General features: G+C 45.0%; 1 protein-coding gene across 1 annotated transcript; it reads left to right on the forward strand.

Moving 5' to 3' along the window:
* Positions 1-336: 336 nt before the first annotated feature.
* On the forward strand, positions 337-18,787 carry PPDPF (pancreatic progenitor cell differentiation and proliferation factor). Its single transcript, XM_032218067.1, has 5 exons — positions 337-506; positions 7,740-7,830; positions 11,262-11,339; positions 15,578-15,674; positions 18,365-18,787. The coding sequence occupies exons 2-5, from the start codon at positions 7,776-7,778 to the stop codon at positions 18,477-18,479; spliced, it is 345 nt and encodes a 114-aa protein (XP_032073958.1). The 5' UTR covers positions 337-506; positions 7,740-7,775; the 3' UTR covers positions 18,480-18,787.
* The last annotated feature ends 1,155 nt before the right edge of the window (positions 18,788-19,942 follow it).

Here is a 19,942-nt window from a genome sequence, read left to right on the forward strand (position 1 = left end):
ACTTTCAAACTCTGGTGTAGGGTCTCCTGCTTTGGGGGGGTTGGGGGTTGGACTAGATGACCTCCAAGGTCCCTTCCAACTCTGTTCATCTGTTAAAATCTGTCTCCCTCGGCTCCGATAGCCGCCCCGTTTCTTGATGCTTCCTCGCCCCCGAATCGGCTTCTTGCCTCCTCCAAGCCAAGGCCGGGCTCGGTGGCTCCTCGAGCGGCCGCAGGAGGGCGAGATCGGTCCGCGGAGCCGAGAGGCTCGTAGGCTTCCCTCGCCGCCTCGTCGGAGAAGAAGGGAGCGTGGCCTGAGCTGACGCAAGCAACCCGCCCGGCTGGCCTATAAAAAGGCGAGCGCGGCGCCTTCCGCCTTTAAAACCATCGTCGTCTGGGTGTCTTTCGTGGTCGTGGAGACTCGCAGCATCTCCTTCGCAAATGGGCTCGCCCGCCTAGCAGTTGCCTTCCTGAGCCAGGTCACCTGTGGTCTCAAGCCGTCGGGATTCTGAACACTAAGACTTCAAGGTAAAAGGGTGGGGGGGGGCTTCTCTTTTTACCCCTTCCCCATTTTCTGTCCCTTCCTTCTTCCCACGTAAGGATTCCCACGTTGCGGATATGCGAGAGCCTTTCGTGGAAGCCGCTGGCGCATAAACGCCTTAACTCGTTCGGGAAAGCGCGAGGGGGCTGCCTTCCCACGATACCCCTACCTCGACACGCGTCAAGCAAGCTTGAAAGTCCAACGTGGGGATAGGTTGGGGCGTGGGGTGCGGAATCGGACTCCCTAGGTTGACGGGACGGTCTCGGGACCAGGGCTGGCTGGACTCGGAAAAGGAGAGGGAGGGAAACGTGCCAGGCGAATCCAGCCACTTTATGTGACACACACAGAGTCACAAATCGGGGATCTTCGAGGCCCGGCCATGTTTTCGGAACCTCTTCCGGTTTGGGTCCCTAACTTTACAGTGCTATAAATGCTCTTGTTTGAATGCGACTTTTGAGGAGTAAGATCCGTGAAGTGTGGGGGAATCTTAGGGACCGTGCTTTACTGGGGGATGCGCGTTACTCACGCCTAACTACTCCGGAGTAAATCATAGAATTGAATTCTTTATTGGCCAAGTGTGGTTGGACACAGAAGGATTTTGTCCTTGGTGCCTATGCTCTCCGTGTACATAAAGAAAAATAAAATACATTAATCAAGAGTAAAAAGGTACAACACTTAATGATAGTCATAGGGCACAAATAAGCAATCAGGAAACTATCAATATTGATTATCAATATCAATAAAGGAAATTCAATTGGGTTTCCTCTCCTTGCAAGCGCGTCTTTAACAAGTCCCAGCCGAAGTCCCGCGAACTTCGCTTTGGCTTCGACTCGAGAAACCCATCTGCGCCTTTAGGATCGGGGTGCTACTACAGCTGGGGGGAGGGCGGTAGTAGTGGAAGGCGAAAACGATCGCTCCGTGGTCTACTTTTTTTGGGGGGTGGGTGGGACGCCCATGAATCGGTATCTTCTGTTTGGTTTAGAAATTAAGTAAAAGAAACGTTATAGAGTTGAAATGGTATGGGGTTTCCTGTCTAGGCAGGGGGTTGGACTAGAAGACCTCCAAGGTCCCTTCCAACTCTTGTTGTTCTATTCTATTCTATTCTACACGTGTTGGCTTCGCTCAGCGGTTGTTCCCCAGCCTGGCGCGGCGACACGTGTCGTCTTTTTCTCACGAGCTTTAAGCGACCCTCCCCCTCCCGCGGGGGGGGGGGGGTCGGTAGAAAAAGAGGACGTGCGGCCCGAACGTTCTGAGCTTTCATCCAACGTTCCATTCCGGCCCTCCGCGTTCCATGCGATGTCTCGGCGTTCCATCCGGTGTCTCAACGTTCCATTCGGGTTTTCGCTTTTTTTTCCCCGCCAGCCGTCAAAAACCACCAGGGCATTGGGGGTGGGTGGGAGGGGGGGGGTATTGGAATTTTTATTTATCAAGGTTATTTTACCTCTCTGAATCCGTTGGCCTTGACGCGGCTGCTTGCCAGGATGGCAGCCTTGTTTACTGTCCCCCCCCCCTTATCATAATGTTAATAATTAATCCGCGTTATATCGGAAAGAAGTATTTTTAGTGATTCTTGACCGCGTTTTGTTTGGCTGGCGGCTGTCTGGTGGCCATATTGCGGAGAGAGGGAGGAAAAAAACGAGGACAAAACAATAACACAAAATGCAAACTCTGCTCTTTGGAGTTTTACATTACAACTAATTCGGTTAGGGGGAAAACAAGCATGCGATCTCATCTCCGTGCACAAAAAACACATATTTTGCTTGTTTTGCTAAATGCAAAGGCTGTGCTTTAAAAAAAAAAGGCAGTTTCTTAAAGTAAGCAGGCGCGAAGCCAGTTTATTCCGGTTTTTCAGATCAGAGGTTTCTGGTTCTCAGTCAAACAAAAGGCACCCGAGAAGTGAGCAAGAATATTGCAGCAAGAATATTTCTAAACTCAGCTGCATTTCAAAGAGTCAAACTGGAAGATTATTGTTTTTAAGACAAAAGTGATCCTTTTTCTAATGGTAAACTGACCGCATGCTTCAATCTCTGGGTGTGTTTAGAAAAATGAAGGACTGTGGGGGGGGGGGGACACACACATGATAGCAGTATTCCAGTATTTGAAAGGTTGCCGTAAAGAGGAGTGGGGTCAATTTATTTTCCAAAGCACCAAAAGGCAGGACAAGAAACTATGGATGGAAACTAATCAAAGAGAGAAGCAACCTAGAATTAAGGAGAAACTTCCTAATAGGACAGTTAACCAGTGGAACAGCTTGCCACCAGAAGTTATGGGTGCTCCAACACTGGAGGTTTTTAAGAAGAGACTGGACAACCATCTGTCTGAAATTATATAGGGTCTCCTGCTTGAGCAGAGGGTTGGACTAGAAGACCTCCAAGGTCCCATCCAGTTCTATTCTGATTAATATTCTAGCCTTAAGGAAGTGATTGTGTGTTTGTTTTCACCTTTGTGTCAGTTCTGACTTGTACAAACCAGTAACAGGTTTCCAAGTTCCTTTAAGGCCATCTTACCTTTAAAGTAAACTATATGTAAAGTGGCAATTGACTACAATATGCATTTACATCCGTTCATTTAGTGATCATTCAAAGTGAAAAAAGTGACATGACCATTTTTCACACTTAATGACCATTGCAGCATCCCCATGGTCATTAAACATGATTAAAATTTGGACGCTTATAGGCTCATATTTACGTCGGTCGCAGTGCCCCAGGGGTGTCTGATCACATTTTGCCACCTCCTGACAAGCACAGTCAATGGGGAAGCCAGATTCACTTAACAACAATGTCACTAACTTAAAAACTACAGTGATTCACTTAACAATTGTGGCAAGGAAAGTCGTGAAATAGGGCAAAACTCACTTAACAAATGTCTCGCTTAGCATCAGACACTTTGGGCTCAATTGTGGACATAAGTCGAGGACCAGCTGTAGAAGAAGAAACTTACCGAATACAACAGAATGTTAACCCAAATTTATTTAAACTTGATTCGTATTTATTTTATTTATTTTATTTTTATTATTTTATTTTATTATTACTTCGTTTTATTTTGTGTTATTAATTTATTTGCCCTAGTCTTGGAATGGACCTCCTAAATGCCACTAAAATGTCAAATACATCCTGAAAAGTATTTGCTCCCCTATTAGAATTGGAGAACCAGTTAAGTTGAACTGCCAATGGTTAGTTCAGAACTTTGTGGCTTGATTTAATGTTGGATAAGACTTTTAAGATGTCGAGACTTTGGAAAAAGTGCAGAGAAGAGCAACTAAGATGATTAAGGGCCTGGAGACTAAAACGTATGAAGAACGCTTGCAGGATTTGTGTTTGGCTAGTCTAAAGAAAAGAAGGATTAGGGGAGACATGATAGCAGTCTTTACAGCATTTGAGGGGCTTCTACAAAGACGAGGTCAACTTATTTTCCAAAGCACCAGAAGGCAAGATGGAAACTAATGCAGGAGAGAAGCAACTTGGAACTAAGGAGAAACTTCCTAACAGTGAGGACAACCAGTGGAACAGCTTGCCTTCAGATATTGTGGGTGCTTCGTCATTGGATGTTTTTAAGAAGAGGCTGGACAGTCGCTTGTCTGAAATGGTATAGGTGTTAAAAGAGTTTGCAGGAATCCAGCCAGCAAACAAGTAAATAATTCAGCAGGATTCATTTATATAAGAACCTTCTTTATATGCAATACCCTATAGCAGAAGCCAGAACCAGAACTCAGAATCCAGAAGCACAAAATCAATAATCACAGAAGCTATAGAATCACAGAAGCACTCTGGTCCCAGCTGTGTCATAAGTCAAGGACTACCTGGATAGATAAATAGGTAGGTAGGTAGGTAGGTAGGTAGTAGGTAGGTAGATGATTGATAGATAGATAGATAGATAGATAGAAGGTAGATAGATAGAAGGTAGATAGATATGATAGATAGATTGATAGATAGATGATAGATAGATAGATAGATAGATAGATAGATAGATAGATAGATAGATAGATAGATAGATAGATAGATAGATAGATAGATAGATAGATGCATGCATGCATGCATACATACATACATACATACATACATACATACATACTGTAGATCAGTGGTAGTCAACCTGATCCCTACTGCCCCCTAGTGGGCATTCCAGCTTTCATGGTAGGCGGTAGGGGTTTGCTGTAACTCTGCTTTATAAATTTTATAAAGTAAAGTTACTTCCCTACTTTATAAATCACCATTACTGTGGAGCCGGTGGGCGGTTAGAAAATTTTACTACTAACAGAGATACAAAAGTGGGTGGTAGATATAAAAAGGTTGACTACCCCTGCTGTAGGTAGGTAGGTAGGTAGATGAACCTAAGCCACTCCCAGGCTCCCAGCCATCTAGGTCACCAAACAGTCCCCATTGGCTGACCTGTTACCATGTCTATTCCAATTCATGAACCTTTCTATACTGGCAATCCGGTCTCCAGCTTTAGCAGGTGGCTGGACTAGAAGGCCTCCAAAGTGCCTTCCAGCTCTCTTCTGATTATTTGCTGATCCAAGTCATAGAGAAGCCCCCATCTCTAAGGTTGTGCGAAGCGTCCCACGAAATCTTCTAGTGGAACAAGAAAACGTGTTGATGCTTCTTCCATTGTAGCTCTTCAAAGGGTTGGTTGGGATTTACTCCCTCAATTTACGTGGCATTAGTCAGAATTTTGGGTTGCGGTGGCAATGAACCCTCAGCAACGGCTAAGTAGGCACAAGTATGGGTTGCCAGCTACTGTGGGAATGAATCAGATCTAAGGATGATTCACATCCTTTTATGTCTTAAGCCCTACTCGTCGCTCTGTCTGGGAAGGGGGACCCCACCCAAAAAATTAGAAGCCTCATTTTTTTCCAAAATGTCCATGTGTGTTTGTGTGTGTGCTTACAGACTTCGTTGTTGCCTTTGTCAGTCACAGCAAGTTTTCGTCAGAAAAAAAATGGCAAGATGGCTGACAATTTAATTGATGTGTACAGATAGTCCTTGTTTAGTAACCACAAGGGAGTACTGACAAATGGATTGTTAAGCAGTGCAGTTGCTAAGGGCAACTGGGGTGTGTATGCTTATGCTCTTCCTTCAAGCTTCCTTTGGTTTACAGAGGTTGTAGATGCAAGGATTGGTTATCCCATGTTGCTTTTTCCTCACCGTCGTAACTGAGAACAGTCACTAAATGAGGACCACCAGCTATATATAATAGCTCTTCAATAAATCCCCATTCCCCCCCACCCCACCCCGAATAAAATTCCAATATTGAAAGACCATACAGTGACGTAATTGTGGTATTAAAAATAACACTTGGGATGATTTGTGGTAGATAAGTGTTGGAAGAAATATCCATCTGGGTTCAGTTCCAAGTGGGGAGACAGACACTGGAAACATGGCAGCTGTTTGGAAAGATGGTTTAATGGTGGACAGGACCACATGGCTTGATGTCCCGGGCAAAAAAGCACATGGATAAGAGAGGGATTTATACCCTCTCTTGGACCCTCTCTTAAGAGTTTACTGTTCCTGTACAAGAAAAGTATCCCATTGGCTGTCAGACTTCCAGGGGGCGGGGCTCTTAGCTAACTTGGTAGGCTGTCCTGGGTCACAGGCTTGGTTGAGCCTTGCTGGGTGATGTAATCTTCTCAGGTTCCTTGTGGTGAGATGGGTAGAGGGCTAATGTCTTGAGGGCCATGTCTTAATCCCATCACCTTGGAACTGAAGGGAAGGGAGCTGCTTTGTCTTTAAAACTATGTTTCTCCTTTTCTCATGCAGAATAATATAATATTCTGCCTTTTTAATATTTCCTAGAATATTTCATTCTTCTAGGAAATGAGGTGGGTTCTAACTTCCTACACATTCACTGCAGATTTTTCTAATCTTATGTTGAAATCTTTCAATGCAGATTTTTCTAGTTTCCTTCTCTAGACTTTCTACGAGCTAATTACAATAACAGAGTGTTAACAGAGGGCTTTGAGGTTTAACTTTATTGGTGATTAAACTGTTAACTATTATAGTAGCTAAATGTTATAACAGGTCCAATTGGTTGCAAATACATGTGGAAGTTTATAAATCTTTACACCTGATTCACAAGGAGAAAAAAAATACCTTGCAATATATTTGTCAGTGGTCATCTAGGAGCGAATAATACTGTCTGTGTTTTTGTCTTGTATACAGAGTATACATTAGCATTTTGTCTTGTATACAGAGTATACATTAGCATTTCCTTATTTGTATCACATCTCCTCTCTTCTGACTCAAATTATTTATATCTTCATAACAAGGTCCAAACAAAAATTTGTAAGATTTGTGGATTTTTTTCACCAGATCCCAAATTACAATTTATGGCCCGGTTATTTATCCTAATTAAGGTAGTCCAGTCTCTTCTTGAAAGCTTCTAGTGATGAAGCTCCCACAACTTCCGAAGACAACGTCTGTTCCATCAATTAATTGTTCCCAGTTTCAGAAAATTTTTATTTCTAGGTTGAATCTCTCCTTGATCAGCTTCCATCCATTGTTCCTTGTCTGCCCCTCAGGTGCTTTTGAAAATAGGTTGACACCTATTCTCTCATTGACAGTACCTCAAGTATTGGAAGACTGCTCTTCCAATGAGGACCTTGATTGTTGGGGCAATATGCTGACTCTGTAAACCGCTTAGAGAGGGCTGTGAAGCACTGTGAAGCAGTATATAAGTCTACATGCTATTGCTATCATGTCTCCCCTGGTTCTTCTCTTCACTAGTTCCTGCAACCGTTCTTCATATGTTTTAACCTCCAGTCCCCTAATCATCTTGGTTGCTCTCCTCTGCACTCTTTCTAGAGTCTGCACATCTTTTCTATAACATGGTGAGCAAAACTGGATGCAATATTCTAGTTGTGGTCTTACTAAGTAGGTAAGTAAAGCCAAGGTGGTGCAGTGGGTAGAGTGCAGTACTGCAGGCACTTCAGCTGACTGCTATCTGCAGTTCAGCGGTTCTAATCTCACCGGCTCAGGGTTGACTCAGCCTTCCATCCTTCCGAGGTGGGTAAAATGAGGACCCGGATTGTTGTTGGGGGCAATATACTGACTCTGTAAACCGCTTAGAGAGGGCTGAAAGCCCTATGAAGCGGTATATAAGTCTAACTGCTATTGCTACGAGATGTATCTCTGCCTTGGGAGTCTTAATTTGTTTTATGACTGTTTCCTTCCTTCTGATAAGAGGCTTAATGTGGGTTTCTTTTTTCCTTATGTGTGTCCCAGGATTTACAACTTGCGCAAGAAAGAAGATCAAGAAACATGGCAGCAATCCCGTCCAGTGGCTCCCTTGTGGCAACCCACGACTACTACCGAAGTAAGAGGAGAGAGAAAAAAATAACATTGTTAGCCATTGTCAAGGAAGGGCTAAAGAAACGCTCAACACAGGATTGGGACATGCTGAGCATTTTCCACCTTGTGGACCTCAGAAAGGGTGTTACACACCATGTGACATCAACACTGCTTGGACTACAGGGGAGACCCTTCTCAAATGGGGTTGGAAGAAGGGGGCTTGTCCTACAGTGCCCAGTCCCCTCTTTGTGGAGGAGGTGGTCAATTCACCATATTGTGCAAACGCAGAGAATAGATGTGATGAATTTCCCAAAGGTGCTTTTTTTCAAGAAGCAACTGGACTTTCTGGTTTTTCTTTGAAGATGTTTCGCTTTTCATCCAGGAAGCTTCTTCAGAAGCGAAACGCCTTCAGAGAAAGGCCAAGAAAGGCCAGTGGCCCCTTGAAAAAGCACCTTTGACCAGCCTGGATGACTGAGAATCTCCACAGACAGATGGGATGAGTGCAGTGAGAAGGTGGATGCCCAGGAGGGAGGAGGTGCATCTTACCAAGCAACATAGATAAGCCCGTCTCGAAAAGGAGGAATAAGAGGCAGCTCTACCCATCTATCGTGTGTGAGAGATAGAGGATAAAGACAGTCCCTCCTCAATAATTCCCACAGTATATGGTAGATGCAGAGAGTAGAGTATAGATTTTGCCCATAAACTCAGTGAACTCAGCTTAGAAGAATCACCACGCATCATTCCTGGTTTTGGGCCTGACACTAGGTTAATTACTAACCAGGTTAAATGTGTGTGTGTGTGTGTGTATGTGTGTGTGTGTGTGTGTATGTGTGTATGTATATATATATATATATATATATATATATATATATATATATATATATATATATATATATATATATATATATATGTTGTCTTTGTTATATATGTGTTTTTTATTTGATAAATAAATAAAGGGAGACTAGTATAGATCTATTTCAAGCTATTTAGCTCTCATCAGCTAGCCATACCCTTACTGGGAATTTCTGGTTTCTGTCGTGATGGACTCTTGTGACGAGCCGATTGACAGATGATGGAAGCAGTTAGCTTCCTCCCATAATTGGGGCTTACCAAGGGTTGTGACTCTAAATAAAATATATATATATATATATATATATATATATATACACACACACACACACACACACACACACACACACACACACACACACCACACACACACACACTGATCACTATCTTGGGCGCCACGTTTGAGATGAAGACAGCGAAAGGAGGTTTCAAGGGACAAAACTTTGGTTTATGTGAACTCAACCGTTGTGCCAATCACCGGGAGACTAGTTCTGCCTTCACCGGGAGTTCTAGTCCCCCCTTAGCCATGAAAGCCAGCTGGATGATTTTGAGCCAGGAGACTGGGAGTTCTAGTCCCATCTTATCCACGAAATCCGGCTGAATGATTTTGAGCCGATTGCTAGGAGACAATGAATTCTAGTCCCGCCTTAGCCATGAAAGCCAGCTGGGTGACTTTGGTCCAGTTGCTAGGAGACGGTGAGTTCTAGTCCCGCATTAGCAATGAAAGCTGGCTGGGTGACTGGGCCAATCACCAGGAGGCTGTGAGTTCTATTCCTGCCTTAGCCATGAAAGCCAGCTGGGTGGTTTTGAGCCAATTGCTAGGAGGCAGTGAGTTCTAGTCCCACCTTAGCCATGAAAGCCAGCTGGGTGACTTTGGGCCAGTCATCCTCTCGGCCTTAGGCAGGAAGCAACCGCAGACCACTTCTTGAAATCTTGCTAAGAAAATTGCGGAAACTTAGTGAAACAGTCGTCACGACTCAGTGGAAGGCACTAAAACGAAAACAAGAAACAGCTCCCAAAACAAGCTTCTTTCCTTGCCTTGTTTATAAAGAGAAAAGTCGTGAGTTTCCTAGTAACCCAACGAGTTTTTAAGCTTCTCTCTCTGCTTGACAAGGCTGCTTTCCGTTTCGGCTGTTGAATCGGATTAATTTAAGACCGCACTGAAAAAAACCTTCACCTCCTGTTCCCTGACCTGAACGGGCTTGTCTGAATCGCTGCCCAAGTCCTTGGCAATCTTTCATTGTTTATTTTTCCACCCCGGATAGAGTTTTGGGGCACAAAGGCATGACAGTGTAAAGTTCATCGGTTTAGTGGGAAACGTGGCAATGTAGGCGGTGCGTTGGATTGTTTGCAAAGAATGGTGTCCCTTCCCTGGTCTCTGCAGCATTCACGTGAGAAGATGGGATATGTGTTGAGATGGGATTTTGGAGCTAGAGCAGTGTTTCTCAACCCTGGCGACTTTAAGTCCTGTGGACTTCAACTCCCAGAATTCCCCAGCCAGCTGTGCTGGCTGGGGGATTCTGGGAGTTGAAGTCCACAGGACCTAAAGTCGCCAAGGTTGAGAAACACTGAGCTAGAGGCTGTTAGTTTTGGGAAGTTTTTCTGGGTCTCTTTGTTCAACCCCAACTTTGTTGCAACTTTTTGAACAATATTAATGAAACACCTGATGCATTTCATTTAATAATTACGCAAAGTGAAAGTCTGAAGCAGAGGAATCCAAAGCTTGGCAACTTTGAGGCTTGTGGGCTTCAACTCCCAGAATTCCCCAGCCAGCGATGTTTGATTTGATTTGATTTGATTTGATTTATTGCATTTCTATGCCGCCTTATTCCCAGAGGGACTCAAGGCGGCTCACAAACCAAAGTAAGGGGGGGGGGATACAAACAGGAGAAAAACAACGGACAAACAACTACAACAATTTAAAAGCAATCAACAACCACACAATTCGAGCGGGGACGGGGAACTCGCCAGCCCCAGGCCTGTCGGGACAGCCAGGTTTTAAGGGCTTTGCGGAAAGCCTGAAGGGTGGTGAGGGTCCGAATCTCCACGGGGAGCTCGTTCCAGAGGGCCGGAGCAGCCACAGAGAAGGCCCTCCTCCGGGTGGTAGCCAATCGGCATTGGCCGGTAGATGGAATTCGGAGGAGGCCTAGTCCGTGGGATCTAATAGGTCTGTTGGAGGTAATGTTGCCTGAGGAATGCTGGGAGTTGAAGTCCACGTGTCTTAAAAGTTGCCAAAATTGGACACCCTTCTGTAATAAGAAATTACAGAGTTTTAAGTTAGTGTGACCCCCAATTAATGTCTATGAAAAAGGCTCTGGATATTGTTTATTTCTGAGTGCAGATAATCCTCAACTTACAACCCCAGGTGCAACCGGACCTTCTGTCACTAAGCGATGCAGTCAGTGAGTTGCGTCTGATATTTTTTATTTCTTTGCCATGGTTGTTAAGTGAACCTGGCTTCCCCCATTGATTTTGCTTGTAGGAAGGGCACGAAATGGGGCAAAACTCGCTATCTTGCTTAGCAACAGAAATCTTGGGTTCAGTTGTAAATTGAAGACTACCCGTAGCAATATTTTGGCTAACATGGTGCCTTGTCTTCTCCTACAGGACGGTTGGGTTCCACCTCCAGTAACAGCTCCTGTGGAAGTGCTGAGTACTCCGGAGAAGTCATCCCGCACCATCCAGGTCAGTGTTTTGTAGAAGGTCAAAATTCATTCTTGCTTTTAGTAAGAGGCCTTTGCAAATCAAAGTCCCTGATTTCATGTACTAAGATGACAGGAAGAATGTGAATGGAGAGGAATGTTTACTAAATGGTAGATAGGATTTTGCGCATAGGTATCATCAGCGCAAATTGTGGGAATGTTGACTGGACTAAATCACCATGGAGTGAACTGAGTCTGTCTTTTGGGGTGAAATCTGACGTTGCTTGAAATTTGTCCGTTAAATCCATAGTCCGTAAAATCCATAGTCCATTGAATCAATATACTTATTCTTCTCATAAGACTAAAGACTTTTAAATATTTTTTGTGAAGCCTTATGATGATTTATTACCAGGAAATAAATAGGGTTGCTCTCTGGAGCGCACCCTGGATTGGTTTGCACTCATGTGCTATCAAGCATCACATTGTTGACTGCTTGTCTTGTCGGATTCTCTTCTCCATGTTGACTTTGGGTGAGCTGAGACCAAGGAGTCTTACTCAAGCAAAAATAGGTTTGCACTCAGACCCACCAAGAAAGTGGCTGAGATTTTCAATAGCCAATTCTAATCTAAGTAAGCTAGGCGGGGCGAGCAATTTGCTCTCTATAAAGTTCAGAGGTGAGCATGTTGATTCAGTACACTCTAACACACTCTTTTCTTAGCTATTTATTCTGATTTTGCTATGCAAGGTGCATGAACATCTAAGCGCACACTCTTTTGATTGCATGTGAAACGAGAAAGGTTGAAGAGCACAGGGAGTCCTCGACTTGTGACCAGTCACATAGTGACCGTTCAAAGTTATGGTGGACCCCCTGGGGGTATCTATGATCTAAACTCAAAGTTCCAACAATCTCCCCATTGCACCCCAGTGATCATGTGATCACAGTTTGAGCACTTGGCCACTGGGCCACATTTACAGCTGTTTGCAGTGTCCCTCAGTCAATTGACTACATTTTATGCCAGTCTTGCTGAAAACCAGCAGCTACTTCTGGGTATTGGCAAAACCATTCCTGTTCTGACCCCCCTCCGTACGGTGAGTCACGCCGACACAAGATTACTGCTAGACAATTATTCACAGTAAATTAACACACCAACAAGACTTTGGCAGCAACCCAGACTTCCACAGATAAGAAATACACACAAGAGCTTCTCCAGCTTTAGTATAACGGTTGTGTCCTGCAAAAAGCTTCCTCCCAAAGTCTCTTCTTATATACTCCCTTGGGAGGAGCCTAATTACAACCACCTGGCCCCAATTGTCTTTTATATCTCCGTAGTTGCTGTCAGTGCTTATTTGCCCATCTTTGCCTGGCGTCCGGGACCACCCCCCTTAGCCCCTCCCCACTGCTCCAGAGCCTGACGTCAGGGACAAACTCCCTTTGGCTTTCACCGCTGCTCCATGCCTCAGGCGCCTCCTGATGGCCAACCAGCCTCTCTGGTCCCTGCTCGGAGTCTGAACCCTGTCCAGGGTCCTCCACATCTTCCAGAGCCGACTCATAGGGTCCCTCGCTATCGGAGTCTGTTTGCAGCTCCAACAGCTCCTGCTGGGCCACAACACGTGCCTATAGCAAACTATGGGTTCACTTAATGACTCCTGATTGGTTTAACAACCAGGGTGATTCCCTTAACAACCGTCACAAAAAAATAGTAAAATTGGATCAGTCTCACGAGATTTGATCCTGATGGATAGGACTATCTGTAACGTAGTTTCCAGGGCCCATGACCAATTTCAATAAACTATTGAGTTGTGTGGCATAGCGGCGTGGTGATCTAGTGATAAAGACACTCATCTCCCGCTCAGAAGGTTGCGAATTCAATTCTAGATAGGGTAGGCGTTTCTCTCCTAAAGCGCAAAAAACAAAATCTGCTGTGAACTCTGTGTAGGCATCAGGAAGGGCATCCAGCCAGTAAATGCTCAGCTCCGGCCAGTCGTCCCGACTGTACCCAAATTAAGGGATTATGGGGTCGTAAAAAGAAAAAGAAATAGGATAATTTGGGGGGAAGTAAATCCTCCTGAATTTTCTGCTTTATTTGCACATCTTTAATTCGGTTTCGGTTGAAGAAGAAGGAGATTCTAGCCAAATTCAAAGAAGATGCAAAATTGTCTTCCTGCCATTTGGGTGCAGCTGATGAGCTGATCTCAGTTCCTTCTTTGGCCAAAACATTATATCCATCAGCAATTTTATGGTGCTGACTCTTTTGTTACCCTTTTCTTTTGCTAAAGAAAGGAATAGAAATGTCCTTGTGTGATTAACATGGATTGGCAGGAGAGTAAATAATTCAAAATACCTTCTATTCTTTCACTTGGGGTTATCTAAGGCAAGAAGGCTTGGATCTAAGAAAGTTTGGGTATAAGCAAAAAATCTCATTGGCAGAGATTTTTCTGGCTGGCCTTCTCTAAGTTAAACTGAAGGCCGATGTGCTACGGGAATATTACATTCTGTGTCCCCTCTTTTCTCCTGCATGTTCACTCCCGTCAAAAAGGAGAGTATAGATAGTCCTCACTTTACAACCATAATGGAGTCTTTCCAATTACGGTTGTAAAGCCGGTTGTCACGTGACCGGACCTGAGTTTACAACCTTTTTTCGTTACCTTTTTTTGTGGCAGTCATTAATCAAACATCGGGTCATTAACTGAACGGCCATCTTTACCAAAACCTAGAAATACCGTATTTTTCAAAGTATAAGACACACTTTTTTTTCCTCCCCTAAAAATGGGTGAAAATTGTGTTGCGTCTTATACAGCGAATGTTGCCGAAGCCCCGCCCACCCACTAGCCCCCCACACTTTGGCTGTTTTGTGGCCTCCGTACACTTCGTTTTAGATCCCTTCCAGGATGTGGCGATCGCCTCTGCCGCGCATCACGTTTTCAACCTCTGCACATCACGTTTTCGGCCAGTTCTAGGCAGCAGCGGCAATCCCCGCCACTTGGAACTGGCTGAAAATGCGATGTGCAGAGGCCGAAAACATGCCACGCGGAATCGGAGATTGGTGGCGATGTGCTGTGACGAATCCCTGCAGCCTGGAACGGGTCTAAAATGGAACGTCTGGAGGCCAGAAAGGCAACGCATGGAGGCGGCAATGGGCTGTGGCGATCCCTGCAGCCTGGAACAGCTGATTGGGGGTATTCCGGGAGGCCAATCCATTGTGCTGAATCAGGCGGCAATAACGTGCAGAAGCTGACCAGGCTGTTTGCCGCAAGGACTCTAGCCAGATGAATACCGATGGATGCTGGTAGGCAGAAGCAGGATTTTTTTTTTCTTCTTTTCCTCCCCCAAATTAAGGTACGGCTTATACTCCGAAAAATACGGTAGAAACTGGCTTTTGCTATGTAACTAAAATGACAGGCGCATAAATGCGGGCTGGTTTTTGAGCAACCCAAAATGCAGTCACATAGTTGCAGGCAGCTGCTGGAACTGGGTTGTAGGTAAAGTACTTTTTGGCAGTCCGTTGTAAGTTTGAACTGTTGTTAAGCGGCCGGTCGTAAGTAGACAACTACCTGCAATCTAGAAGCAAGAAGATCCATTGTAAATCCACTCTTAGTTCAGGAAGTAGTACACTTTGAGTAATTTTGTGCCAGTCACTATCTCCATCCACTTGGAGGTGGTAAGAACCATTGCACGACAAAAGCGCGCCGACAAAACCGCGACATCATCAACGCGGTGACAACAGCGTGGCGACAGAAGTGCGATTTACAACAGCGCAGCGACAGAATGGTGATTTAAGTTAAGGTAAGGGTTAGGATTAAGGTTAGGTTTAGGGTTAGGTTTAGGTTTACAGCGCGCTTCTGTCGCCGCGCTGTTGTCGGCACGATTCAGCGCTCATTCGTCGGAGCGTTTTAGAACTCGTGGTTTTGTCACCGCGGTTTTGTCACCGCGGTTTTGTCAGTCGCCCTTTTGTCGGTGAACCGGTAAGAATAGTAGCAGGACTTTGTGTGCTACCTTGAATTTCTAGAACAGGGGTCACCAACCGTGGCAACTATATGACTTGTGGACTTCAACTCCCAGAATTCCTCAGCCAGCAGTCAGCCATGCTGGCTGAGGAATTCTGGGAGTTGAAGTCCACACGTCTTAAAGTTGCTGCAGTTGGAGAGTCCTGCTCTAGAGGAACGGACTTAATAAATTAAATTAAATTAATTTAAATATTCAATAAGACAAAGTGGTCTCTAAACTAAACAACGTTCCTGTTTCTGATAACTAGTTTTTCTTTTCCTTTCCTTTCCTTGTAGGTCTTCCCAAATCTGATCCTGGACACTGGTGGGCTAGTTTCTTCTTTGGGAAACACACCCATCCAGTGATGACAACTGTATCGGAATCTCCAGAGAAGTAAGTGAGCTGGGATTAGACCAGTGTTTCTCAAATCTTGGCAACTTTAAAAAGGGGTGGTCTTCAACTCCCAGAATTCCCCAGTCCTCTGGTCGGGGTAGTTGTGGCATGGAGGCAGACCTAACAAGTAGTCCTCGACTTACAACCATTCATTTAGCAGTCGTTTCAACCAGTGGTGGGTTTCAAAAATTTTTAGAACCTCTTCTGTAGGTATGGCCTGCTTTGTGGGTGTGGCTTGCCGGCCATGTGACCAGATGGGAGTGGCTTGCCAGCCATGTGACCAAGTGGGAGTGGCTTGCCAGCCATGTGATTGGGTGGGCATGGCCAAGTTGTAAAATGTGGTGAAACTCACTTAACAACGCTCTTGCTTAGCAACCAAAATGTTGTCTCAGAAACTCTGGCATTTGAAGCACGCAAGTCTTAAAGCTGTCAAGTTACAAGACCCTTGCACCCCTAACCCTTTAGAAAAAAAACCCAGCGGTGTTCAAACTTGACAGCTTTAAGACTTGTGGACTTCAACTCCCAGAATTCCTCCTCTCGCTCTTCATCTTGATGATGGGCGGACAGGCGGGGGGAGGGAGCTGGAACCGGTTCTAAACCGCACTGTAGATTTGTGGAACCTCTTCTACAGAAGAGGTTAGAACTGGCAGGAACCCTGGTTTGAACCTATGACTATGCTGAAAAAAGGTCCAATCCACTTAACAACCTTTGTACCAACCCCAAAGGTTTCACATCATTGCGATTCGGGCCCTTGGCAACCAGCTCGCACTTATGACCAACTGTGCTGTCCTGTGTTTGAGCAATTGCAATTTGCAACCATTTTTGCTCATTTCTGGCAAAAAAAAAAAAAAAAAGTTCCATTGCGGTATGCGTTTTAATCACCACGGATTCACTTAATGACCATGATGGTTTGCATAATGGTCATCATAAAATCATATCCGACTTTAACGTATGACAGCAGTGACTTAACAATGGAAATTCTAGTCCCAACTGTGATCATAAGTCGAGGACTACCTGGGTGCAGAGGTGGTATTCAGCCGGTTCAGACCGGTTCGCATGAACCGGTCGGTAGTGGAAATTTTAACCAGTTTGGAGAACCGGCAAATACAAACCTCTGACTGGCCCCGCCCCTTCCACCACCACCACCACCCTTCCAGGAGTTCCCACGTGTCCCGTTTTGGCTCCCAGGAGAAAAAGAGGAGGGAAGAACCACAAACCCTGGCACTAGAGGCAACTTCAGAGGATGCTTTGAAACGGCACAGCAATCCAGGGCTGGAAGGGACCTCGGAGGTCATCTAGTCCGATCTTCTGCTCTAGCAGGAGACCTTATATCATCTTGGTTATTTTGGTGCCTCTAACACAGAGGATTACCAACCTCTCCCCCCTCCCCTCTAATTAAAAAAAAAACCTAGAGCAAAAACTTCATGCAGTATTAAAAAGAAGAATAGAAAAGAGGGGCTGCTGTGTATTGTTTAATGGAGTGCAAAATTTCTCTCCTAAAGCGCAAAAAACAAAATCTGCTGTGAACTCTGTGTAGGCATCAGGAAGGGCATCCAGCCAGTAAATGCTCAGATCCGGCCAGTCGTCCCGATTGTACCCAAATTAAGGGATTATGGGGTCGTAAAAAGAAAAAGAAATAAGATAATTTGGGGGGAAGTAAATCCTCCTGAATTTTCTGCTTTCTTTGCACATCTTTAATTTGGTTTCGGTTGAAGAAGAAGGAGATTCTAGCTCCCCTCTAATTAAAAAAAAAAACCTAGAGCAAAAACTTCATGCAGTATTAAAAAGAAGAATAGAAAAGAGGGGCTGCTGTTTATTGTTTAATGGAGTGCAAAATTGGCAAAATGGACGGCTAAATTGTAAATTTAATGAATTTATATGCCGCCCAATTCCGAAGGACTCCGGGCGGCTTACATAAAAACAGCTCTAAAAGAATACAAAAAATATAAAATAGAGAAGAAAGCAGGTTAAAAAACACATCATGCACTCAGTCTTAGTGGGGCTGGACCTCAGTCATGAGGTCAACAGCCCCAGGCCTGCCGGAATAGCCAGGTCTTAGTAGACTTACGGAAGGCCGAGAGAGTCGGCAGGGTCCGGATCTCTGGGGGTAGATCGTTCCATAGGGCCGGGGCAGCTCCAGAGAAGGCCCTCCTCCGAGGGGCCACCAGACGACATTGTCTAGTCAACGGCACCTGGAGGAGGCCCATCCTGTGTGATCTTACCAGACGCTGGGAGGTATGTGACAGAAGACGGTCTCGTAGATATCCGGGTCCTAAGCCATGTAGGGCTTTAAAGGTGATAACCAGCACCTTGAAGCGTGTTCGGAGACCGATAGGGAGCCAGTGCAGCTCGCGGAGGATAGGTGTAATATGGGTGTATCTCAGTACATCCAGTATCGCTCGCATGGCTGCATTCTGGACCAATTGTAATCTCCGAACACTTTTCAGGGGCAGCCCCATGTAGAGCGTGTCACATGACAACCCAGTCACATGACAACCTGGCCATGCCCACCAAGCCCCACCCACAGAACTGGTAGTAAAAAATTGTGAATCCCACCACTGCACTGGGTGGGATAATTTTAACAGGTGACTGGGGGGCGAACATGACAGAATGGAATTGTAAGTTGTAATGAAAGCAGAACATAGTGGAGATATATCTGAAAAAATAACTTGGATCTCACCTCTTTACAGCTCAGGAACCTTCCAGGTAGCCAATGGCATGATCACCTGTGACCTGGCCCAGGAAGTCATGAGGAAGCGTCACGCCAGCGAACCAAGCAAATCCAGCGCGGGTCCCACAGCGTGAGGAAGGCTGGCGTTTCAACAACTAATGCTTCTGATTCAACCGCTAGGGGCTAAAGCCCATTTCCCACCCCCCTTTCCCCATAGACTAGTTTAGGCTGCTTCTGAGTACAATTAATTTAGACGTAGGGTTTTTATAAAAATGAAAACGACAACTATAAAAATAAAAAATTCCACACATACCATTCTTTTCTACTCACTTGGGGATCAACACAACTACGTCACTTTTTTCCACCGCCTTGATAACGCGTTTTTTCTTTCGTTTTGTACTTGTTAAATGGGGGACTAATAAAATCTGAGCAGCCTTTTAAACTGCTAGTGTCTGTTGTGAATTCTTGTGCACTCAAGATTAAATTGTGGTTAGGGTTAGCATTTAATAGATTGTTGAAACGGGGTGTTCTGGCCCAGAATTCCCAAGAGCCTGAAGCAAACTCCTTGTCCCGACAAAAACCCCTTTTATTAATTGTGAATTCTGCTCATTCGCATCCAACAAAGCCTTTTCAAGGGAGGATTTACAGTCACAGACCTTATCTGGCTTGGAGAGCTGATATCTGCAAAACTTGGCAAGGAGTCTCAGAGAGTCAACGAACCAATTAAGCGAAGTAATTGTCTCCTGCAAACTCCACTCCCCTTTCGCTCCTCTTTTATTCCCTCTGGGAGGGGCCATTCATTGTCCATCTGTAGCCTGACTCCCAAGTCGACCCCTGTTCTTTAGCTGTTTCCCTTTGTCTGGCAACTCTACACATGGTCACTGGGAAGAGGCTCCAGCTGTTCTTCTGCCTCATTGATGTCTGAGTCTGAAGGCAGCTGATAACTGGCTTCAGATTCCATGTTATGCCTTCTGAAATTAGAAATATCTGCTTGGAAGTTTCTCACAAAGGAAGGATGGTCAGGTATAGTCCAGGACATGGGATTGGGTGGAGAACCAATGGATTTCCATTATGACTGTCCATATTACAATGTGTGTGTTTATTTGTGTGTGTGTGTGTGTGTCTCCCTTGGATGACTCCTCAGATTCTTCCTTGAAGGTCAGCTCAAGGGAGGATGAGCTCATTCCTAGCATGTCAGGAACTGGGTTAATTGATGACTGAGCGATCAAGAGATTTACTGGAGGCTTTGGCTCAGGACGTTCTGATCTAGGCTTCCCAAGAACATGAAGCAACTTATCCCGACAAAAAACCCTTTTATTAATTTGCTGTGAATTCTGCTCATTCACATCCAACAAAGCCTTTCAAGGGAGGATTTACAGTCACAGACCTTATCTGGCTTGGAGAGCTTCCAGGCCAATAGCTGCAAAACTTGGCAAGGAGTCTCAGAGAGTCACTAACTAATTAAGTGAACTAATTCTCTCCTGCAAACTCCACTCCCCTTCCCCTCCCCTTATATTTCCTCTGGGAGGGGCCATTCATCGTCCACCTGTGGCCTTACTCCCAAGTTGACCCCTGTTCTTTAGCTGTTCCCTTCGTC

This window comes from Thamnophis elegans, chromosome 5, assembly GCF_009769535.1.
Source record: "Thamnophis elegans isolate rThaEle1 chromosome 5, rThaEle1.pri, whole genome shotgun sequence".
Classification (NCBI taxonomy): domain Eukaryota; kingdom Metazoa; phylum Chordata; class Lepidosauria; order Squamata; family Colubridae; genus Thamnophis; species Thamnophis elegans.

Bases quoted from the DNA above. Each gene is read 5' to 3' on its own strand.
- PPDPF (XM_032218067.1), top strand. From the start codon at position 7,776: ATGGCAGCAATCCCGTCCAGTGGCTCCCTTGTGGCAACCCACGACTAC. The intron at 11,340-15,577 runs GTCAGTGTTTTG...CTTTCCTTGTAG, and splicing joins AGTCATCCCGCACCATCCAG to GTCTTCCCAAATCTGATCCT. The intron at 15,675-18,364 runs GTAAGTGAGCTG...ACCTCTTTACAG, and splicing joins GTATCGGAATCTCCAGAGAA to CTCAGGAACCTTCCAGGTAG.